A 22,341-nucleotide genomic window follows, 5' to 3' on the forward strand; every position below is an offset into this window, starting at 1 on the left:
GCTGAAGTGGTATGTTTTATATTATAATAATTATATCTGCAAAGTAACTAGAAACTAAAGTTTTCAAATAATTGTAGTGGAGTAAAAGTACAATATTTGCCTTGGAGATGTAGTGGAGTAGAAGTAAAAGTACTGAAAATTGGAAATACTCCAGTAAAGTAAAAATACCCCCCAAAAAAATACTTGAGTAAATGTACTTTACACCACCGGCTATTTTCCCTAAATGTCAAACACTTCACTTATAATGCCATGCCCAAAATCGGTATGGTGCCTCCCTGTCTCTCTAGCTATTTAGTAAACAGAAAAAGTTTCAGGTCGGGATAGCAATTTCATCCAATCAGGAGAGAGATAGGATAAACAAAAACGCAAGGAATAGCAGACAACATTGGAATTGGAACACTATAAAATTGAAGTTGATAAAGAGGTTCTCTCTCCTTATTGGATGAAACTGGCAAACCACATGAAATTGCATGTTCTATTTAGTAAAGAGCTGGAAAGACAGGGGAGACCCTTATTACTGAACACTCTATAACAATGTCATTGCTAATAAATAAAAAAATGTCCATCAGAAAAGAGCTTTAACTTTTTCCCTTTATTATTTACAAAAATATAGTTTGTTTTAACCAAATAATATCACTTATCACTTACAATATCACTTACAGTCGTAACTTTGGACTAAGCTACGACTGACTACTCCTTTACACATGAATTACTCTGAGTAGAGGTAATTGTTCTGTGGAAAGTAAGTACATGTACTCAAGTACTGTACTTCAGCACAACTTACTGGAGTACTTCCGATTTTCTATATTTTTTTACTTCTACTTCACATTGCAGAGGCAAATACTTTTTACTCCACTACAATTATTTGAGAACTTACGTTACTAGTCACTTTGTAGATTTAGATTATTACAAAACATACATTAACCACTTCAGAACTACAAGCTCAGATCTACAAGCTCACGTGTCGCGATGCGACGCGTTGTGAGCTTGTAGATCTGCTATTTTCTAAAGATTTGATAACTTGTGAAACGGGACATTCTGCATAGGCTAATGAGCCTACTTTTACTTGTGGTACTTTAAGTATATTTCGATGCCAATACTTCTGTACTTTTACTCAAGTATAAGTTTTGCTCACCGGAACTCTACTTGAGCGTTTGAGTAAGAAATGTGAACACTTTTTCCACCAGTTGTTCTGAATGGTGAGCATTAGAATATCCAAGGGAGATTTATGCTCACAAGTATAGACCTATACTGTGGCACACAGACACGTTACCACAAGGACTGAATTACTTAACTGTGGTGTAGTGCTGCACAATTAATCGAAAAAAGATTGTGATCTCGATTCAGACACCTATGCAATCTCATTTCTAAATGATGGCAATTTTTTTAGATTTTGTATTTTTTTTAAATACTTTTGTTTTTATTTTTTTCATTTTTTTGCTTCTGAATAATACCAACTTGCAATGTCAATCATACCTGAACGATGTAAAGCAAAAAAATAAATATAAAATAATAAATAAATAATAAAATTAATTTAACACTAAATTAATAAATATATATATATATATATAAATGTAATATATTTTTATATTTAACTCATTAAGACCTGGAACGCATCTGTGTCACTTAAGATTCCTTTGGCTATTCAAAACATAGCAGATATACAAGCTCATGGCGCGGCACCGAGTGCCGCGCCATGAGCTTGTAGATCTGCTATTTAAAAAAAAATCGTGATCTCAATTCTTATGGAGGAAATCACATTTGAGCAAGAATCGTGCAGCACCACTGTGGTGTCAGAAGTAACAGCACAAAGACATGGTTATTAGTTGCATACAAAATGCTTTATTCTTTAAAAAATATTTCATTCATGTCATGGAACAGAGGTGAAATACAGACAGCACCCTTATACTCTTTGACACTCGCATGAGCGTCCACATCGTGTTCTATCAAACTCCTATCAGACAACAGGTGTCTTCGTTAAAATATGTCTACTGCACCAGAGCAGTAGTTCTCAACCTTTTCAGGCCAGGACCCCCCCAAAAATATATATTTTTTAAACTGGGGACACCCCAAAAAATGTGAACTGCAAACACTTGGAATTGTAGGAGGTGACGCATTACATTTAGTTTGACTTGGTTGCGCAGATACATATTGTGAAAATAGCCGATCTACAAGCTCACAACGCCTCACACTGCGAAAGAGGCACAATTATTTGCGCCTCTTTCTATTGGCCAATGTTTGACCAGTTTTTATAGTATAGTTTGTTGATTACTTTTGATGCAATAAAAAGTCTTTTTAATGTTATTTTTGTATTAAAAAGGTCTTCAAATTCCTTGAATTGTCACTTTACTGTCATCTGGGGATGAGAGGATCCCGACGAACAGGTTGAGAACCACTACACTAGAGGAGAGAAAACTATAGAGTCAAGGGAATAGGATGTAAGGAGACTACAAGGGCAGACAAAAGGTTAGATGTTATAATGCTCCCCTCTAGTGGTAAGATGAGGCAACAGCATGTTGACTTTCTTCCCCTCAGGGTTTCACGTTGGGACAAAAGTTAACATTTATTGTTAAATTGATCTCACCTGTGTGTGTGTGTGTGTGTGTGTGTGTGTGTGTGTGTGTGTGTGTGTGTGTGTGTGTGTGTGTGTGTGTGTGTGTGTGTGTGTGTGTGTGTGTGTGTGTGTGAGAGAGATGGGAGGTAACCTGGCAGTGAATGTATTCTATAAATAAGTCTTCATGTACACTTAGACATTATTGCTGTACAAAGACCAAAATGAATAAACATTTGTGTACAAAAATGACTAGCTGGTGCAAACCATAATGTAATGTAATGGCTGCAGCCATTCTCTGAGGTTTTTGTCCGATCTAATTTGGTAATATAAAGTGGAATGAAAGAAAGCATCCCAGATACATTAAAAAAAAAGGACCTTTTATGTTTACATTCACATTATGGGTGGGTCAGAGCCACTAGCACTCAACAAGACTGCTTTCCCCACAGCAGGTCCAAACAGTACCCGTCAGAACCAGCGGCCCATCCTGGTTGCATTAGACATTATTTGAACACGTAAGTCAGGACAACTTTGTTTTTTTTACAACCAAGGTTTATGTTTTAGATTGTTATTAAAGTAAATAAAAGATGAGTGTTAACATTTTTTTTTTTTTTGTAATAACTTTTTATTGACTTTTTCCTTTTTTCACAAAAAGTTGTATCATAAATGTATTCAAATAAACAAGTCTTAACATTTTTAAATGTACTGCTTTCTATAGTTTTAGCAATTTTCGCGATCTTTTTTACAGTGAGCAGGGGCATTCTGTCCGGTGGCTAAATATGTATTTTTTTTACACAACAACCCGGCGTTTTCTTTATTATTATTTACAGTAGCTCTTCTAGCCCCCAATAACTCACATCTGGCCATCAAAGACCACGGGACCTTTTTTATTGTGTAAAAAAGACCACCGGACAGAATATCCCCGACCACTGTGAAAAAGATTGCAAAAATGTCTAAAACTATAGAAAGCAGTAAATGAAAAAAGAAATAACACTCATCTTTTATTTACTTTAATTACAAGCTAAAATATAAACCTTGGTTGTAAAAAAACGAAGTTGTCCTTTTTAAGGGAGATGACCTCAGTAGGTAAACAAATGCAAAAAAAAAAAAATTAAAGCTACAATCCAGGATATATTTGAACAAATAAAACATAATTACGTCAATGAAGTTATTTGAAGCGGACGGCGCACCGTATTGGAGGACTATCGAGTTAAGGGCAGCGGTTCCCAAACCGTGACTGTATCAGGGCCCACTTGAAAATCCCCAAAAAGCAGCCGTTTCGCGGCCCACCCATCTGGCCACTTAACAACGGCAGCCGCGGACCGTATGCATTTTCGATTGATCGTTCATTTTGAATGATCAATCGATCGATTGCGTTCTGGCTTGGATCAATGGAACTAACATAGTATACACATTATTTTCTATAAACCATTCAATCCAGGAACGCATAGTGTCATTTTAGATTTTTTTTAACTATAACCATTATTTTATACTTTGGGCTATTAAAAAATAGCAGATCTACAAGCTCGTAGCGCGGCACTCGGTGCCGCGCTACGAGCTTCTAGATCTGCTATTTTTGAATAGCTCAAAGAAATCTTAAAATGACACGGAATGCGTTCCGGGTCTTAATGGATTAATGTTATCAATAAAGTCGTGGTGTTTTTGCCAATCATTTGTGGGCCCACAGGGTTGGGAATCGCCGAGTTAGAACACCGTGACCGCTCTCTGTAGGGAGATGGACGATGGACATAAAACGTGGCCTGTTTGGCCCTCTAGTGGCTGGTGACGAGCATAGGCCATAATAAAGAATGTGCCGGCCCTGCTTTGACCTGCATTTGGAAATTAGGCTGGTATCCGATTCCCTCCGACGTGTTGTTCTGCGCTCAGGATAAAGATCGTAACTTTCTATGCAGGCGCGCTTGTTCAGGGAGTATCTCTGTCCTACATACAAAGTTCACTTCGTGAGAAGCTCAAGTCACAATTTCTGGATCACCACCTGGAACTTGCCTGACAGGTAGAATGGAGAGAGAGAGAGAGGGGGGGAGAGAGACCTTTATGTCAATGATGACGCCATCAACCAACTGAATAAAAAACCCAAATCTACATAAAAATGTCCTAATATAGTTCCGTAAAGCCGTGGTTCTCAAACGTTTTAATTTCAAGGACCACCATAGCTCTGAGAGTGTACGAATGGAACCAAATGGACCCGAAATGGAACCATTTGGTTCCATTTGTACACTCTCAGAGTTACAGACCTCTTAAGGGTCCATTTGGAAGCCCCTCAAGTAACCCTGAGGGTCCCTGGACCTCACTTTGAGAACCACTGCTCTAAAATGACAAAACCCAAGTGAGAAATGGAACAAGCTAAATAAATAAATAGTCACTCAAGGTTACAGTAACACTTGCCCATTTGGCAACAAGGGACACTGGCATTTGGCATGCGTAATGGAGTAGCCCTGCCTGTATCCCAGTGAGCAGCATAATGTCTCCCGTGGCCGGGGGAGGGGGGGGGGGGGGGGGGGGGTCTTCCTATGCGGGAGAGCCAGGTTTGAATCCCCGTAGTTAGACATGGCAGCTTCTTTACACACGCCATGGTATTCCAAATGTGCTGCACACTGGAAAGTACATTTACTTAAGAACTGTACTTAAGTGCCTTTTTTTAGGTACTTTTACTTTACTGGAGTATTTCCAATGTGTTATACTTTTTACTTCTACTCCACTACATCTCAGAGTCAAATATTGTACCTTTACATTTCTTTCTTTCTTTTTTTTCATGAAACGGGACATTCTGCATAATGAGTACTTTTACTTTTGGTACTTTTAAGTACATTTTGATGCCAATACTTTTGTACTTTTACTCATGTCTATTTGGAATACCGGACATTTACTTATAACAGAGTATTTCTACATTGCAGTATTGATACATTTACTTAAGTAAAGTACTTTTTCCACCACTGACTGCACATAGGAAACATGGAAATATATCAAAGCGATCGTGTACTTACATGACGGCATGAGAGAAACCTCAGCTGTCACCACACTGTCCAGGCCCAGGTTACACAGAGCTCCTCTCACCATACCACAGGAATAGGCCAGGTACTGAATATAGGACGGACACACACACACACACACACACACACACACACACACACACGTGAGGAAACAAAGAGGAACAAACACTCAACCACACATGCAAACATGGACAACAAACAGCTTAGTACGATGGCTCTTAACTCATTCAGTGCTTGACTTATTTCTGGCAGTTTTTCAGTAAGAAGTTAAACAAAGAATGAATGGAGCAGAACATTTTCAAATCATTATATCTTGGGTTCTGAACATTTTTTTCCAAAAAGAAAAAAATGTTTAGATTTTTTTTTGTTGGACGTCTTAGACGTCCAGTGGCACAGGGCTTATGATACAATGGACGTCTTAGACGTCCAGTGGCACTAAATGAGTTAAAGAGGGGGTCTGAGGGTCCATGCGGGGGTTGCCCGGGGGTCCCTAACAAAATGAGGAACAGTTTAATATCACTATTATTTCACTGGCTAGTAGAGATAATGTATAGAAAATGACAATTCCATCCATAGGTTTCACTCTCTTCACTGTTATCTTCTCTTTTTGAGACACACAATCTTATTCAAATGGGGGTCTGCGGCCTAGTTCAGTATGTATCAATTTCTAATGTTATAAGACAGGTGTCTTCAGCACGAAGACACCCGTTATTGAAACGTTAGCCATCTAGGCTTTTTGCACCATGCTGCTCAACTAATGTCTTTGATCAAATCACTCCCAATTCTGAGAGGCACTGGTTTTGCAAGGTTTGTCAGCTTAAGCGTTGTTATTCCCCATTTGACAGCAATAGGTTTCCTCACCTTAGGAGCATCTTCCATGTACTGCTTTCCACTCGACAGCTGAGTTAGGAGATTAAACCTGTTGTCCTGGAGAACATAAGTGCCCTGTTGAACAAAACGACATGCGCTGGAATTAGCTCAGGTCTTCTTCAGAGGTTCTCATCTCTCTTCTCTAGACGACTGTATTCTACTCTCTGCCCTTCCATTGTTTGTGAGGTCCAGCTACAATCTTTTTTAGGTTGTTGTACCTGATGGTTGGTTCTGAGGTTGTCAATCTGCCTGTTGAAGAGATGTGTCCAAAAGTCTTTACAGATGAACTTCATTACGTCGAGTTCATCCTTAAAGCTGGGCGACTCCTTGGTTAACCTCAATAGAGAAATGAGGTAGAGGGAGAAAATGACCAGTCTAGAATTGCATTGATGTTTGAAAGAATATGGGATGATCATCGTTATTTATCGTTTATCGTCATAAAAGAACACTCACAATAATCGTATCGTGGAGATTCTAATTTATTGTGAAATTGTCCTCAGTCATACACAAGGAGCTTTTTAAAGTGCCATTTTAAGTTTTAAGTATATTTTGATTATTCCTATAATATCGTTAAGCGCAATCATTTTGTGCCACAATACTTGTGACATAATTGTCATATGGTCCCATCCCTACACACATGCATGCACAAACACCTACCTCTCAATGAGACCCTGTCCTACTCTGAAGCCCATGTTCTCCAGGATAGAAACACAGGTGGCTCTGTCCTGTAACAGTGACAGACTACAATCAGTTACATTGTAACCTGGTTTGCCGACTGTTCAGTCAAGCCTCGTCACATCGCATTTCACATCATTTCAAAACTGCAATTATTGTTTGTTTTTTTAAGACTACCAAGGATTCCGCCAGTTATTAAAATTATTTTGGGGGGGTCCCAAGATGATTAGCTTAGAGGAGAATTTTGGACTAAGTTTTTCTTACCTTTTCTATGATGCTATGATATCTTAGGATGAATGGTACAGCTGAAAAATGTCATAACTCCTTCCCGCTAGATCGCATATTTTAATAGCTTTTTTTTTTGTGAGATCTGACGTTCATAGTGACAGAGCACTATGTAATAAAAAATAAAAATAAAACAGAAGTCTCGCTAGACGAGATTTCAATCTCGTCTAGCGAGACTTCTGTTTTTTTTTTTTTTTTACAGTGTTCTGTCACTATGAACGTCAGATCTCATTAAAAAAATCCTACCCGCGCACGTTTTAAGCTGTGGCGGACCAGGGATGGAGTTATGACATTTTTCTACTGTACTATTCATCCTAACATATCATAACATCATAGAAAAGGTAAGAAAACCTTAGTCCAAAATTCTCCTTTAATATGCAACATTGCTTTCTCACTCAACAGTAAACAAACCAACATACAGTATATATACAAGTGTATCCAGGGTATCTGCACATTTCAAAAGTGACATTTGAAGGACTTTTAAGACCTTTTAATGACCCCCCCACCCCCTAAAAAAATAATCATGTTTACTGTTGATATACGTTTGATGATTTGAATACACAAATGCTAAAATGTGTGTATTAAGTGCTAAAATGTTTGAAAAATAGCAGATCTACAAGCTCACAGATCGGCTATTTTCAAATAGCCTATGTATATAATAGGGCTGAAGTGGTTAATGTATATTTTATAATACAATAATTTATATCTGCAAAGTAACTAGTAACTAAAGTGTTCAAATAATGGAGTAAAAGTGCAACATTGAGCATTTGTCTCTGAGATGTAGTGGAGTAGAAGTAAAACCTCAACATTGTAGTTAAGTAGGCTACAGTCCTTGAGTACATGTACTTAGTTACTTTACACCACTGCAGACAGTACAGTACCTTGTTGTCCATCTCTCCCTTACTGGACTGCTGCTGCTTGTAAATATGAGACACCATCTCCATGTGTAGGAACTCGAACAGGACCTCGTCTGCCATCGTATCTACATAGAGTAGACAGTGGTGAAAAAGGTACTCACATGTTTTACTTAAGTAAAAGTATCAATACTTCAATGTAGAAATACTCTGTTAACAAGTGAAAGTCCGTTATTCAAAATGTATCTGAGTAAAAGTACAAAAAGTATTGGCATCAAAATATACTTGAAGTACCAAAAGTAAAAGTACTCAACGCAAGTTTTCAAATGTCTAAAATGTAAAAAAAATAAAATTGAAAATAGCAGATCTACAAGCTCACAATGCGTCGCATTGTGAGCAGGTCCATTTGGTTCCATTTGTACACTCTCAGAGTTACACAACTGTAAGGGGCCATTTGGAAGCCCATGAGGGTCCCTGGACCCCAACTGGGGTTCTCCTTCCATTCCGACATCTCGCCACTCCGACTAGTGGCTTCCGCGTGCGGTTAGGGTTAGGGTTAGGGTTAGGTATAGGGTTCGTCAACGTCGTTAAGGCAACATGTCGGAAAGGCGAAATGCACCCACCCCAACTGTAGACCCACTGGTGTAACAGAGTGTTTCCAGTGGGCCAACATGCACAATATCAGCACCCTGACTCTGTTTGACAAGAATGGAACAGAGCCTTCATTAGTATCATTGGTAACACCTGTGAATGTCTTCATAATATGGCTGCTGTGCATAGAGCCCTATAACTGTACTTTCACACAGCACCAGGTCAACTAGGGAAACTATTATGTTGGAAGAGCAGTTTAGCATTAGCTAGGTTTTTAGCAAAAGACATTTAACTCAGCTCTGGACTTTGGAGTTTTAACTTGTAAATATATGTTTTTTTTATAATCACCTACATGATCCCGAATGAGTAGGAAATAGAGGTGAAGGTGTGATATAAAGCGAAGTCTGTTACAATGTTGATAAAGTGAGGTAGTTTTTACCTCTCTGGTGACTTTCCACGTAGTAAACAAGACATCTACTTCCTGAGTGTTGAGTGTCTTCACAGGAGGCTCATTTTTGCCCTGAAAAAAAAAAGTGCAGGCAAGATTTTTTTTTTCATGGCAGATCTCCTGAAGTCTGGCTGCAGTGGCTGAACTAGATTGCCATGTATTTTGTAAAGACGTGAACATTTGGTTTAGATAACAATAAATATTTATTTAAACTCTTCACAGATTGTACTCCCCCCCCCCCACCCCTCAGTCACAGTAGAGGTTAGCCCTGACCCTGAAACATGACTGTCATAGGCTATCATGACATCATGTCATGCTATGCAGTCATGGCGCAACTTGTTCCTGGTTCTGGAATTGTTGTTCATTTACAACCCGTACATCTACATAAACGTTCAGATTTCAAATATAAAGTACTTACCCTATGGCCACGGATGTAACAAGTTGAAACGGGTGTGTCTAAGTACCCGTATCTTCTGTATTGTTCAATAAAAAGCATTTTAATCCGATTGGTGGTCATTTTCTCATAGAGTTATAATGTATCAGAATGCAATACACCTCCCAACCGATAGGGTCGCGTAGTTGAAAGCAATGAAGGACATTTTGAGAAAATGACCACTGATCGGATTAAAATGCTTTTTTATTGAATAATACGGAAGATACGGGTACTTAAACCCAGGCGTATCAACTTGTTACATTTGTGGCCGTGGGGTAAGCACTTTATATTTGAAATTTGAACGTTTATGTAGATGTACGGATTGTAAATGGAAACATCTTCAAAACCAGGAACAAGTTGCGCCACCATGTTGAGTACCAGAACCAGCAGAGGTTTCCTCCGCGGTGCAAAGCCTGGTGACGCGAGAAGTAGAGGCAAAAAAAATACCAACTGATCCCGTCCAATGATAGTGAAGTTCAACATGCCACGTGACACTTACACCTCTTACACCAACTTCCTGGTTGCTGCTCATCATGTGATTTGTGTTGTTGACAGACAGACGGGATCGTGAAGGTTTGACTCTATTTATTCTATATTTTAAAACGCCATTGATCTGTAGTGAGAGAGCAGGGAGCAGGTATAGGAACATCTAGAGAGGTGGAGATATATGCCCTGTAAAGGAGAGGAATAAGCAAGACAGAATACATGTGTGTGGATTAGCCCCTACGGAACCTCTCTCTCCGCTCTGTGTAGCTCCGAGATGAGGTTCCTCGTTTGTCGGTGCCGTTTTAGCAGGACATTGTCGCACATTTTCCACTTTACATGTTTCTTACCCCTTTCTGCACATCGTATCCAAAAAGTAAAGGTTTTCTGAAATGCTCTCAGATGTTTTAAGTTCTAGCGCACCATAAAAGCTATCCAACGAGTTGACAAAAGTATTTAATTCGCCTCGGTCCTCAGCCGATTCCATAATATTTTGCATTAGAAGATGCAATTCAACATTTGACCAGTAGGGGAATCAGTAATGTTATCTCTACGGGCGCAACTCTTGCGCAATGTCTTAAAAACATGTAACCGGATGAGGACCGAGGCAAATTAAATACTTTCTTCAACTCGTTGGATAGCTTTTATGGTGCGTTAAAACTTAAAACATCTGAGAGAATGGCGGGAAAGCTTTACTTTTTGGATACGATGTGCAGAAAGGGGTAAGAAACATGTAAAGTGGAAAATGTGCAACAATGTCCTGCTCAAACGGCAGAAACAAACGAGGAACCTCATCTCAGAGTTACAGACACATAAGGGTCCATTTGGTTCCTAACTATTAATTTGGCTAGGGACCCCCTGGAACCCCCTCAAGGACCACTGGTGGTCCACCAGTGGTTGAGAACCACTGGTTTAGAGAGCATTGGTTCTCAAAGTGTGTGTGTGTGTGTGTGTGTGTGTGTGTGTGTGTGTGTGTGTGTGTGTGTGTGTGTGTGTGTGTGTGTGTGTGTGTGTGTGTGTGTGTGTGTGGTTAGTCATGTCCAACAGGTATCAGATCGTGGTGCAGGGCGAGGCGTCAGAGACAGACTCGGATGATGAAGTCTACATCACCTCCCTCTCTGCTCCACAGACCTCCACAGAGGGAGCTAAGGTGTGTGTGTGTGTGTGTGTGTGTGTGTGTGTGTGTGTGTGTGAGCACGTGCATATGTGTTCCTGTGTCTGTTTATGTAACAGACATTAAGTCAAATCTTTCACCAGGCTACAATGTTATTTTTTTAACATATTGGATCTTCTCAGGTTCCTGGAGAGGCGTCAGAGACAGACAGTGAGGGGGAACTGGAGAAGGCGGACAGAGCGCGGAGAAACATTTTCGCTGCAGCAGCAAACCAGGACACCCCTCAGATGATACTACGGCGAGATTTGCCTCCCCTCATAGTGGTGAGAGACCACCCTGACCTGCAGTCAATAGTGGAGGACAGGCCGAGTCCCACACACAGACCCCATGGTGAGTGGTTAGATAGACCAGTGCTTCTCAAACCTTTTCATGCCACGGACCCCCAAATTGATATATATTTGGCCGGGGACCCCCATCTGAAAATATGTTGTGCAGGGATTAAAGTTCTCAGTCCTGGGGACTGATTTCAGTCTTGAGGATTCCATGTGCCATGTTTAAAAATCAAAAATCACATATTGGGACATGGTCTGAAAATAATTTTCAGTCTTGGGATTCTTTTTTGCTTTAACCCCTGGTTGTGCCAGGGACCCCCCAGAGGCAAAGAGTTGAGTTAAAATGTTCGCTTTAAAAGAAATATATTCAAAGATTTGCACAAAAATAGCAGATCTACAAGCTTGTAGCGCGGCACTCGGTGCCGCGCTATGAGCTTGTATATCTGCTATTTTTGAATAGCCAAAGTATAAAAGGTTAAAACTATTGTGATGCTATTTTCACACATTTTGCTGGGGACCCCCTGGAACCCCCTCAAGGACCCCTGGGGGTCCCCGGACCCCACTTTGAGAACCAATGAGACAGATAGATAGACCTTTGTTGATCCCGCGGGGGGAAATTCAGTTACCAAAGACAGTACAGCAGTTAGAAACACAGGGCAGATACATAAGAAAAAAGGAGATACCGCTGAGCCTGATGGTAGCAAGAAGATACTAATATAGTAATGATAAAATATACACAAAAAAACGTTCCTGGCCCTCCACACATGGACAATACTATAAATGCAAAGTAAACAGAATCTATACAGTATCAGTACATTATCAGTGGAAAAAATACAATATCAGTAGGGATGTCCGATATTATCGGCCTCCCGATATTTAGTTGGGTCATTTATGGCACTTCCGTGACCGTGGAGAGCGAAGGTCCGTTTCTCAATGGATTTGTCATCTAGGAGGGTTATTAAACAAATTTAGCCGGGGTGTATTTTTTTAAACGGCGGGGAAAATTTGTGGGAGACCAAAATCCAAAATGGCTGCCGTGAAAATGAACTTTTTAATGGTTTGACCTACAATGATGCACAATACATGGTTTCAGAGCTTATTTTGGTCAAGGAATACATATATGGTGTTTATATAATGATTTGACCTATTGTCGACCTTCAAATGCAAGATGGCTGCCAATTATGAGCTCCAAAAGGGAGTTTTTTCAAGATCGTCACAGAGCCTTCATATTAGGCTCAAATGAAAGCTCTGCTCATGATGAGTTGAATAATATACAGTATAAGTACACAGAAGTAATCTCTGAGGTCAATAAAGTCAATGTTTGTGTGTAAACAGCAGTTGCTGATTTGCGGTTTCCCATTAAATAGGGTAGGCTACTGAGAATATGGTGTCCAGTTCATCCCATCACATTTTCATAATGAACCAAAAATAAATGAGCTCTATAGCCAACATAAAATAGTATTCTGTATGCAAAGCTAGAAAGGTTAGTTGCTTGAGGTGAATTTAAAGGTCAACTCATTTGTCACCCTTATTTTGTAGTATTGCTCCCAGTGTTTCCTATCTGCCTAGTTACTTTTACCTGCCTTGTCTAACCAGTCTTGTGATTTTGTCAGTGTTTCCACCTGTGTCCTCCTAGTCCCCCAGCCTATCCCAGTGTTGATTGTCAGTTGAGTTCACCTGTGTCCTGTTAATCCCTGTATATTTAAGCCATGTGTTTGCATTGTGTTCTTGTTGGTCTGTAGACCTTTGTCATGTGAGGTTTTTAGTCGTTGTTCTTTGTGCTCAAGAATCTTGGACAAGTGATTTTGGATAAGAACCTCTCGCCAGAGCAGGATGCACAGCACGCCCTGTCTGTAGTGCTTTCCTCGTAGTGCTTGGTCTACCAACCCCTCCACTACTACCCCTGCTGTAACCAGAGTGTCTGCCATTCCAGAGCCCTTGAATCGCTTGTAGATGGCATAGATGTACTGTAGGACATCAGCTGGTGGAAAGGTACGAGGATTGGGAGGATGTCCTTGAACATTTCTGGATTCTCTGCCTTGAGCTCAGTGAGCGTCTTGTAGGTGGGCAGGTCACCAACAAGAAAGGAGAATGGAATATTCTTCTGCCACATGGCCTCCACATGTTTCACCATGATGTCATTCACCACTGACTTACTTGAAGGTTCATTGTATGTTGTGTGGTAATAAGGCTTGCTCTTGTTGGGTGGTGGATGACAGCAGGACTGGGCACCACTGTATCCTGGAACTCGCTGCTCTTCAGGTGGTGGTCTTGTACCATGATTGTCTACACGAGACAGTCCATGTATCACAGAGCGAGCACACTGCGGAGCTCTGCTATCAACCTGGGAGTAAATGTCCATGGCATGACAAGGAGTAAAGATCTGGTAGACACTCTGCACAAGAGCGGTGTCTGCATCAGCTTTGCAGACACACTGCTCCTCTATGACCATTGGGCTCTGATGGATGTGGAGGCATCAGCAACCTGCCCACACGAGATCGCAGACAGCAAGCCAGCTATCGTGATCATCGACAATGACGACTTCAAGATTGACACTATGACAGGTGACTCTACACCAGTCCATCGAACAAATGTCATGTACATGCAGCCAGAGAGCTATGAAAAGAAACCAGGCGAAGAGACTGCTGAAACACTCACCAAGAAGAAGGAAATCTCTGCACAGCTAAAGCAGAAGTGTGCGGAACTGACAAAGGTTTGCCAGTACAGATGCCCCCCCTGGTAGCAAGAGTGAGTCACCTGCTTGTCCCAGGGTAGATCCACCAGTGGATGGGTCAGCTCCGCAGCGTGCTCGCTCTGTAATACATGCACTGTCTCGTGTAGACAATCATGGCAGAAGACCACCACCTGAAGAGCAGCGAGTTCCAGGATACAGTGGTGCCCAGTCCTGCTGTCATCCACCACCCAACAAGAGCATGCCTAATTACCACACAACATACAATGAACCTCCAAGCAAGTCAGTGGTGAATGACATAATGGTGAAACATGTGGAGGCCATGCGGCAGAAGAATATTCCATTCTCCTTTCTTGTTGGTCACCTGCCAACCTACAAGACGTTCACTCAGCTCAAGGCGGAGAATCCAGAAATGTTCAAGGACATCCTCCCAATCCTCGTAACTTTCCACCAGTTGATGTCCTACATCTATGCCATCTACAAGCGATTCAAGGGATCTGGAATAGCAGACGCTCTAATGTCCAAGATTCTTGAGCACAAAGAACAACAACTAAAAACCTCACATGACTACAGACCAACAAGACCACAGTGCAAACACAGGGCTTAAATATACAGGGATTAACAGGACACAGGTGAACTCAACTGACAATCAACACTGGGATAGGCTGGGGGACTAGGAGGACACAGGTGGAAACACTGACAAAATCACAAGACTGGTTAGACAAGGCAGGTAAAAGTAACTAGGCAGACAGGAAACACTGGGAGCAATACTACAAAATAAGGGTGACAAATGAGTTGACCTTTAAATTCACCTCAAGAAACTAACCTTTCTAGCTTTGCATACAGAATACTATTTTATGTTAGGCTATAGAGCTCATTTATTTTTGGTTCATTATGAAAATGTGATGGGATGAACTGGACACCATATTCTCAGTAGCCTACCCTATTTAACTCTCTGCCTGCCAGAGTTTTTTCAGAACAGTCTGTAGCCTCTGCCAGGGTTTTGCCATGATTTTGGTACCTGTTCGCGTAGCCACAGATTTTTTTCCTCCAGTATGATTTATCCCCAGATGGTTTCTAATCACAGATGAGATTCAGGTGTGGTTTCACAAATGTCAACGAGGTCATTTTGACCTCGTTGACATGTGTTGTTTGATGTTTCAATATAGCTCAAAACCAGTAGTTTTAAACCAAAAAACAAAGTGAATTGTTTGTCCGTTTGAATTTTAACATTGAAGTGAATGGAGCAGCAAATCTTCGAACATTTTTAGCTCCTAATCTGTTCGTAATTCGACAAGGGTTGAAATTATAAAAAAAAAAAATTTTTCCTTTTTTTCCATGACGTATATATACGTCTTTGGCGGACAACAGCTGATAATTAAAAGACGTATATATACGTCATTGGCAGCCATAGAGTTAATGGGAAACCGCAAATCAGCAACTGCTGTTTACACACAAACATTGACTTTATTGACCTCAGAGATTACTTCTGTGTACTTATACTGTATATTATTCAACTCATCATGAGCAGAGCTTTCATTTGAGCCTAATATGAAGGCTCTGTGACGATTTCGAAAAAACTCCCTTTTGGAGCTCATAATTGGCAGCCATCTTGCATTTGAAGGTCGACAATAGGTCAAATCATTATATAAACACCATATATGTATTCCTTGACCAAAATAAGCTCTGAAACCATGTATTGTGCATCATTGTAGGTCAAACCATTAAAAAGTTCATTTTCACGGCAGCCATTTTGGATTTTGGTCTCCCACAAATTTTCCCCGCCGTTTAAAAAAATACACCCCGGCTAAATTTGTTTAATAACCCTCCTAGATGACAAATCCATTGAGAAACGGACCTTCGCTCTCCACGGTCACGGAAGTGCCATAAATGACCCAACTAATTATCGGCCGATATTAGCATAAAAATTGATATCGGGAAAATATCGGTATCGGTTTTTTTTTTTGCTTTTTAAATAAGTTACAGGAGTTCTTACTGTATATGGTGTGTGTGATATGAAATTTGAGCTTACCCTAATCACAATAATCCCCGCATATATCGGTATCGGTTGATATCGGTATCGGTAATTAAGAGTTGGACAATATCGGTATATCGGTAATCGGTAAAAAAAGCCAATATCGGACAACCCTAAATATCAGTACAGTATTGTCATATAAAAGTTAGTTTGGACAGTATACTAGTTATTGTATTTGTTTTAGTATATAATATGATGATGGTAATAATAATAACGGACACTCTTACACATAGTCTGTCTGTTGTAGAACCATTTAACCCTTTCATTATTCCAGTACATCAACTCAGTAGCCAATACAACAACATTACAAGAGCATTAATGCTGGCTCAGTTTGAACTGTGTGCACGAGTGTGTAACTTCCCCTCTCCCTGAAAACTAACTCAACTACCTGAAGGAATCTATTTTCTAGTCCGCAGGAAATGTTCTAGTCTGCATGAAAAAAAAGGGTGTTGTGTTTTTATTTTAGGTCATCATAAAATATACAAAAATGTCATACCTTTTTCCAGGTGACACCCTGTTACAGCAGAAGCTGCAGGAGTCCAACGGTCGTCTTTGCACTGATGTGGGACAGGCACTACGGCAGGTTTACGGCAATGCCAGCCGAGAGGTATTACCAATGAATTACACATGGGCAGACACATAGCACTGTTCCTAGTTTTAGTTTGGTCTGTGACGATATATTGGTACGGTTGAGTATTAGTATATTATTTCTACCTCTGATATCAATTGATTTCTAGTCAGTGACCCCCGTATCAATCTTTGAATACTTTTATTTTCTCAAGTGCACTTGCATGTTTGTCCATGTTTATTTATATCCCACTGAGCATTTTTCGGCCTAATAGACGTCTAAAATACGTCTAAGGGCTAGTCTAAAACGGGGTTATAATTGTCTAATAGTGAAAGTTTTTTATTGATTGATTGATGTACTTTATTTAGTAAGACATGAGAACATCAGTACATGGAAGTACAAACAAATCACAATACAAGGTCTACTAAACTGGGAGGCTCATTAAGCACTGAGCTTGTTTAAGATGAGATCCCCATGCACACAAATCATGATGACATATAAGAGACAGACAGATATACACACTACTATACAGAATGTCATACAATCAGTTTACAGGTTACTGGTATGAAGAGTGAAAAGAAATGGGGGGGGGGGGGGGGGGATAGGTTAAGACTTAGACAGAGGCCATTTTCGAATTGCAGCCTCCTGAAGGTGTATCTTTAGGGCAGTTTTGAAAGTGAGTAGGGTTTTGCACTCCTTTACTCCTTTTGGTAGGGCGTTCCACATTTTTGATGAATAGCGTGAGAACGAGTTCATTCCCTTTGTTGAGCCAAATTCGGGTTGCACATGATTTGTGGAGCTGCCTCTGGTGTTATGATCATGGACTTCATTAACATTTAGGAAGTATTTAGACAAATACAGGGGGATCCCAATGTTGTGGTGTATCTTGAAGACCAGGCCCATAGCAAGTTGCTGTACTCTGTCCTCAACCCTAAGCCATCCAATCCTAGCAAAATGAGCAGGGGTTAGATGGGTTTTGTGATTGAGGCCAAGAAGTAGCCTTACTAGTTTGTTTTGGGATGTTTGAAGCCTTGTTTTTAAGGCCTTGGAGGTGTTGTGATACCATGAAGTGCATGCATAATCATAATAACCTTGTATGAGGGCCCCTGCAAGAATCTTCAGAGTATTCTTACTGACAAGACGATCAGTCCTATACAAATAGCGTGTTTTTTGGTTAACCTTTTTGATCGCTTTTTCGGCGTTTTTGTTACCGGAGAGGTTTGCCTCCAAGATGGAACCCAGGTAGGTAATTTCCTCCTTTCTTGTGATAACATCATCATCACCCACTTTGATCGTGAAGCTCTCAGCCTTGCTAAGGTTAGGACTGGACCCAAAGAGGATGGATTCAGTTTTACCCAGGTGTAATGATAGTTTGTTGTCGGAGAGCCAGGTGCAGATCTTGTTGAGTTCAGAGCTGAGATTTTTCTCCACCTGCAGCCTGTTCCTGTCCGAGACCATGCCGCAATATTTGCCATTGTCGACATCTTGTTTGATAGAGTCGTTCAAATAGAGAAGGCATTTGTCAGTGGAGTGGTTTGTTCTGAAACCAGATTGGAATTTGTAAATTCGATTTTTCTCGGCAAGGTACTTATCGACCTGTTCATAGACTATTTTTTCCATGACTTTCGAGATGGAGCTAAGAATAGAAATAGGGCGGTAATTGCCAGGGTCTAATCGGTTTCCTTTTTTGTACAGAGGGGTCACACTTGCTTTTTTTAAGTCATTAGGGACCCGTCCCTGTATGATGGATTATTATAGTAGTATAGTATTATTATGTGAGTAATGATTGGAGCAATGGAGGCGGCTGAGTCTTTTAAAAATTTGGCGGGGATGTTGTCGAGTCCTGTGGCTCTGTGTTGTTGAAGTGTACTCAATTTTTTAAACACCTCATCTGTTGACACAGGGGAGAGTTTAAAATCATCTTTGCGTACACCTTGTTTTTCGTAAAATGAGTCAACATACTCTTTACCATGTCTCCCAGAGTGAGGGGGTAGTTTTTCAACCAGTTCTGAGGCCACGGTCGTAAAGAATATGTTGAGGATTTTACTCACTTCCCGATTTGTTGTAGTGAGAGTCTCCTTCACCTTGAGGTTTATGTTTGTAAACCTGGTTTGCAAATTTTTGCTGCAGCCGAGTAGGTTGTTGAATAGCTTCCAAAGCTCTCGTGGTTTGCTTTGATTTTCCTCAATTTAGTCATCGAGGTAGCTTTTTTCTGCTAACAGGAGCATGCCATTAACCCTGTTTCTTAGCATGTTTCTCTCTTTTTCGAGTTTAGCTACGTGGGATTCGAGACCTTTGTTAAAGCATTTGGCGAGTTTGATCCTTCCTTTATGAAACTCAGAACACTTTTTGTTTCTGACTTTCATGGCAGTAAGGATGTCCAAATTCATCCATGGTACCGAGCGGGTTTTGACCCTGATGGTTTTCATGGGAGCCACACTGTCCAAAGCCTTTAGACGTCTAGGCTTAGCCTAGATGTTGATTAGCTGTTTTTTAAGCGTCTATTTATAGACCGTCTATATTATAGCCGTTGAAATTACGTCCATATATAGACGCTTAAAAAACAGCTAATCAACGTCTAGTCCAAGCCTAGACGTCTAAAAAACGCTCACTGTTAGACCAATTATAACCCCGTTTTAGACGGTGGTCTAATAGCCGACTATGGCTCACTGGGATGTTTATTTAGCATTGTGATCCGAATCATATTGTGATACACATGGTATCGTAAACCACCTCATATCGCAACCCTTGTGTTGTGATACATATCGTATAGTGGGGTACATGGCAATTCCCTGCTCGAGTTTCAGTAGATTTTCATAGTAGAAAGTGATGTGATGTGTGGTAGAATACTGTTATGCATGTTAATTGAAGTGCTTATTTCTCTCCTAGGTGCGCAGTGCCACAGCCCAGCTCAACACTTCCCAGGGTGCCATCATCAATGCTTCTCACAGCATCAGACTCATATTGGATGACCTGAAGGCTGTAGCAGAGAAGATTGATATTATTACTAGCTGTCATCTACTGCCTGATATTAATATCAACAACAACAGCCCTGTTAATACTAACATTCCTTAAAAGCCTCATCTGGAACATTCCTGAGCATAATCGGTTATTGTTGTATCCTGTATATGTTCAGTATGGAAGAACATCTTTTTTTCTTTTTCGATTCTCTGCCCCGATAATATTACAAAAAAATACTAGTTGGATTTATTTCAGTATGTGTGAACGATATTTGTATGAACAAGTTAGGAGCCCGGCCAGGAGACAACCCACAGTGCCTAGTCCCTCCACGTGCCAGAGCCTCCTCGAGTCCCGGCAGAGTACTTCCGGAGAAGCGAACTGAGTGGCCCTGTCTTTCCCTATAGGACTGACCGTGGGTGCTACTGGGACGTAAGTCGGGGCTTGATCAACCCTGGCTGGGTCACCTGGGCGAGGGTGTATGTTGTATGTTTGCGAGACCCGAAACACCCTATGACCCCAGGCTACAACACTGATGATGCGTCCCAGTTGCATCCATGTGATGTATTTATTTATATGACAGTTGTATTGTTAAATTCACATTCAGCCAAATACTGTACATACTACAGTAGCTTTCTTTGTTTGTAGAGAAGTTCTGTAAGTCAGTATTGGACAGGAGAGATGCTTTCTCCTTAATGTGCTTTCGTTTCCCTTTAATAATAATAATTTATTATCAGCATCTTGTCTTGTGCTGTTGTTTGAAAACATAGTTCATAGTCAAACATAATGTTTATTCTGTATCAATACAGTTTTGATGTAGTCATCTGATATTTGAAGGAGGCTAATTTGAACCACTTTCTATGATTTCATTATAATGCTATTGTGTTTTTGTTTAGATTGCAGTGGTTAGAAGCCTCGCTCAAATAATATATTTCATATTATGAAGACATTAGAAGTTCAAAGGTTTGTAGAGTATATCTAACAGGGTAAGGCACGTGACCATGTTTTTACACCACTAAGCTAATGGAGAAAACGGCAAGAAAAGTGGCATTCCATCTTTGATGAGGTAATATTATATTGTCCGCTCATTTGTATGCCCATGGCAAACATATAATTCCTTTAGGTTTGTAACAGACCTCAGCAGGAAACTATCACTATGACATATCTGTGACTTAAAGCAGTGGTTCTGTTTACACAACGTTTAAGTGTGGATGCTCACATCAATACAATTGTCTTAATAGTTATTCTTGGTGTGAACAGCACTTAACCCTCAAGCTCCTGTGAGAATGATGCCGGAGAACATTCATACTGCAGTGTATACATGTGTAGTGTAACATGAAAAGCTGTTGTCAGACTATGCTATGCATCTTAGTCATTCAGTTATACCCGAGACAGCCAGAAAGGTAGTACATCCATGGAATTGTCTGTATAGAGCATTGGTTCTCAAAGTGGTATACGGGGACCCCGAGGAGTACTTGAGGCGGTTCCAGGGGGTTCCCAGCTAAATGATGGATAGGAACCAAATGGACCCTTATGGGTCTGTAACACTCACAGACCCTTATGGGTCTGTGAGTGTACAAATGGAACCAAATGGACCCTAATGGGTCCATTTGGTTCCATTTGTACACTCAGAGTTAAATTAACATTGATTTTATAATACAAATTCGGGTCCCAGAGGTATAAATGCCATTAAATGGGGGTCCGTAGCCTAATGCATGTCAAACTGGGGGTCCTTGACATTAAAATGGTTGAGAATCACTGCTAGAAAGCCGTATAAACCTTCTCTTATGGGGGTCCCTGGCTTATCTTTTCAAATGGGGGTCCGCGGGCTAATAAGTGTTAATTTGGGGGTCCTTGACATGAAAAAGTTTGAGAACCACTGGTATAGAGTAAGTAGTCACTTTATTTAGTCATTCTGATCTGTCATCTCTGGTCTAACGGTCGCTTTTCTCCCAATAACACTCAGTCTTGCCATGAACATTCATTATTGAAGGTTCCTCTCATGCTAGCAGATTACAAAAGTAGAAAACTGGCCCTTAAAAGCACTTAAGCTCTGATTTATACTCTGGCTTTTTGAAAAAATAGCCAAACAAGAAAATCTGCAATTAAAAGAAAAGAAAAAAAATAATTAAATCTTGAATTTTGAAATAGATAAAAAAAAGAAAATATGGGCTATAATGATATGCCCAAAACATGGAAAAGTGGTTAATCTGCATCATTAGTGTACACAATCCACACAACTGCCAGCACTACTATATTCAGTGCAGATGCTATAACACCAACAAGGCCATACAGCTGGCCTGTTTCCACCCCGCATGTTACGTCGTCGTCATCGTCATCATTGATGGGGGGATCGGGTGGTCGTGCACTCTCTGGATCAACCACCTAGGAGAGGTTGAGAGAGTGAGAGAAAAGAAACGACAGAGAGATTCTTGACTTTT

At 40.5% G+C, this 22,341-nt stretch overlaps 2 protein-coding genes across 3 annotated transcripts; one reads left to right on the top strand and one right to left on the bottom strand.

Annotated features, from left to right (window-relative positions):
* Positions 1–4,140: 4,140 nt before the first annotated feature.
* On the bottom strand, positions 4,141–9,338 carry trappc6bl (trafficking protein particle complex subunit 6B, like). Of its 2 annotated transcripts, none has more exons than XM_084064347.1 (7): positions 9,277–9,338; positions 8,274–8,374; positions 7,090–7,157; positions 6,651–6,768; positions 6,424–6,507; positions 5,557–5,650; positions 4,141–4,558 (listed from the first exon to the last, which is right to left on the bottom strand). In XM_084064347.1, the coding sequence occupies exons 2-7, from the start codon at positions 8,367–8,369 to the stop codon at positions 4,527–4,529; spliced, it is 492 nt and encodes a 163-aa protein (XP_083920473.1). In that variant the 5' UTR covers positions 8,370–8,374; positions 9,277–9,338; the 3' UTR covers positions 4,141–4,526. The 2 variants fall into 2 exon arrangements, with proteins under 2 accessions (XP_083920473.1, XP_083920474.1); XM_084064348.1 differs by having other exon boundaries at positions 9,190–9,295.
* An 890-nt stretch (positions 9,339–10,228) lies between these two features.
* Positions 10,229–20,450, top strand: bloc1s3 (biogenesis of lysosomal organelles complex-1, subunit 3). Its single transcript, XM_084064114.1, has 5 exons — positions 10,229–10,291; positions 11,236–11,351; positions 11,498–11,705; positions 16,881–16,981; positions 19,832–20,450. The coding sequence occupies exons 2-5, from the start codon at positions 11,238–11,240 to the stop codon at positions 20,015–20,017; spliced, it is 609 nt and encodes a 202-aa protein (XP_083920240.1). The 5' UTR covers positions 10,229–10,291; positions 11,236–11,237; the 3' UTR covers positions 20,018–20,450.
* Positions 20,451–22,341: the final 1,891 nt, after the last annotated feature.

The sequence above is a fragment of the Gymnoscopelus microlampas genome (assembly GCF_963454915.1).
Source record: "Gymnoscopelus microlampas genome assembly, chromosome: 8".
NCBI lineage: Eukaryota > Metazoa > Chordata > Actinopteri > Myctophiformes > Myctophidae > Gymnoscopelus > Gymnoscopelus microlampas.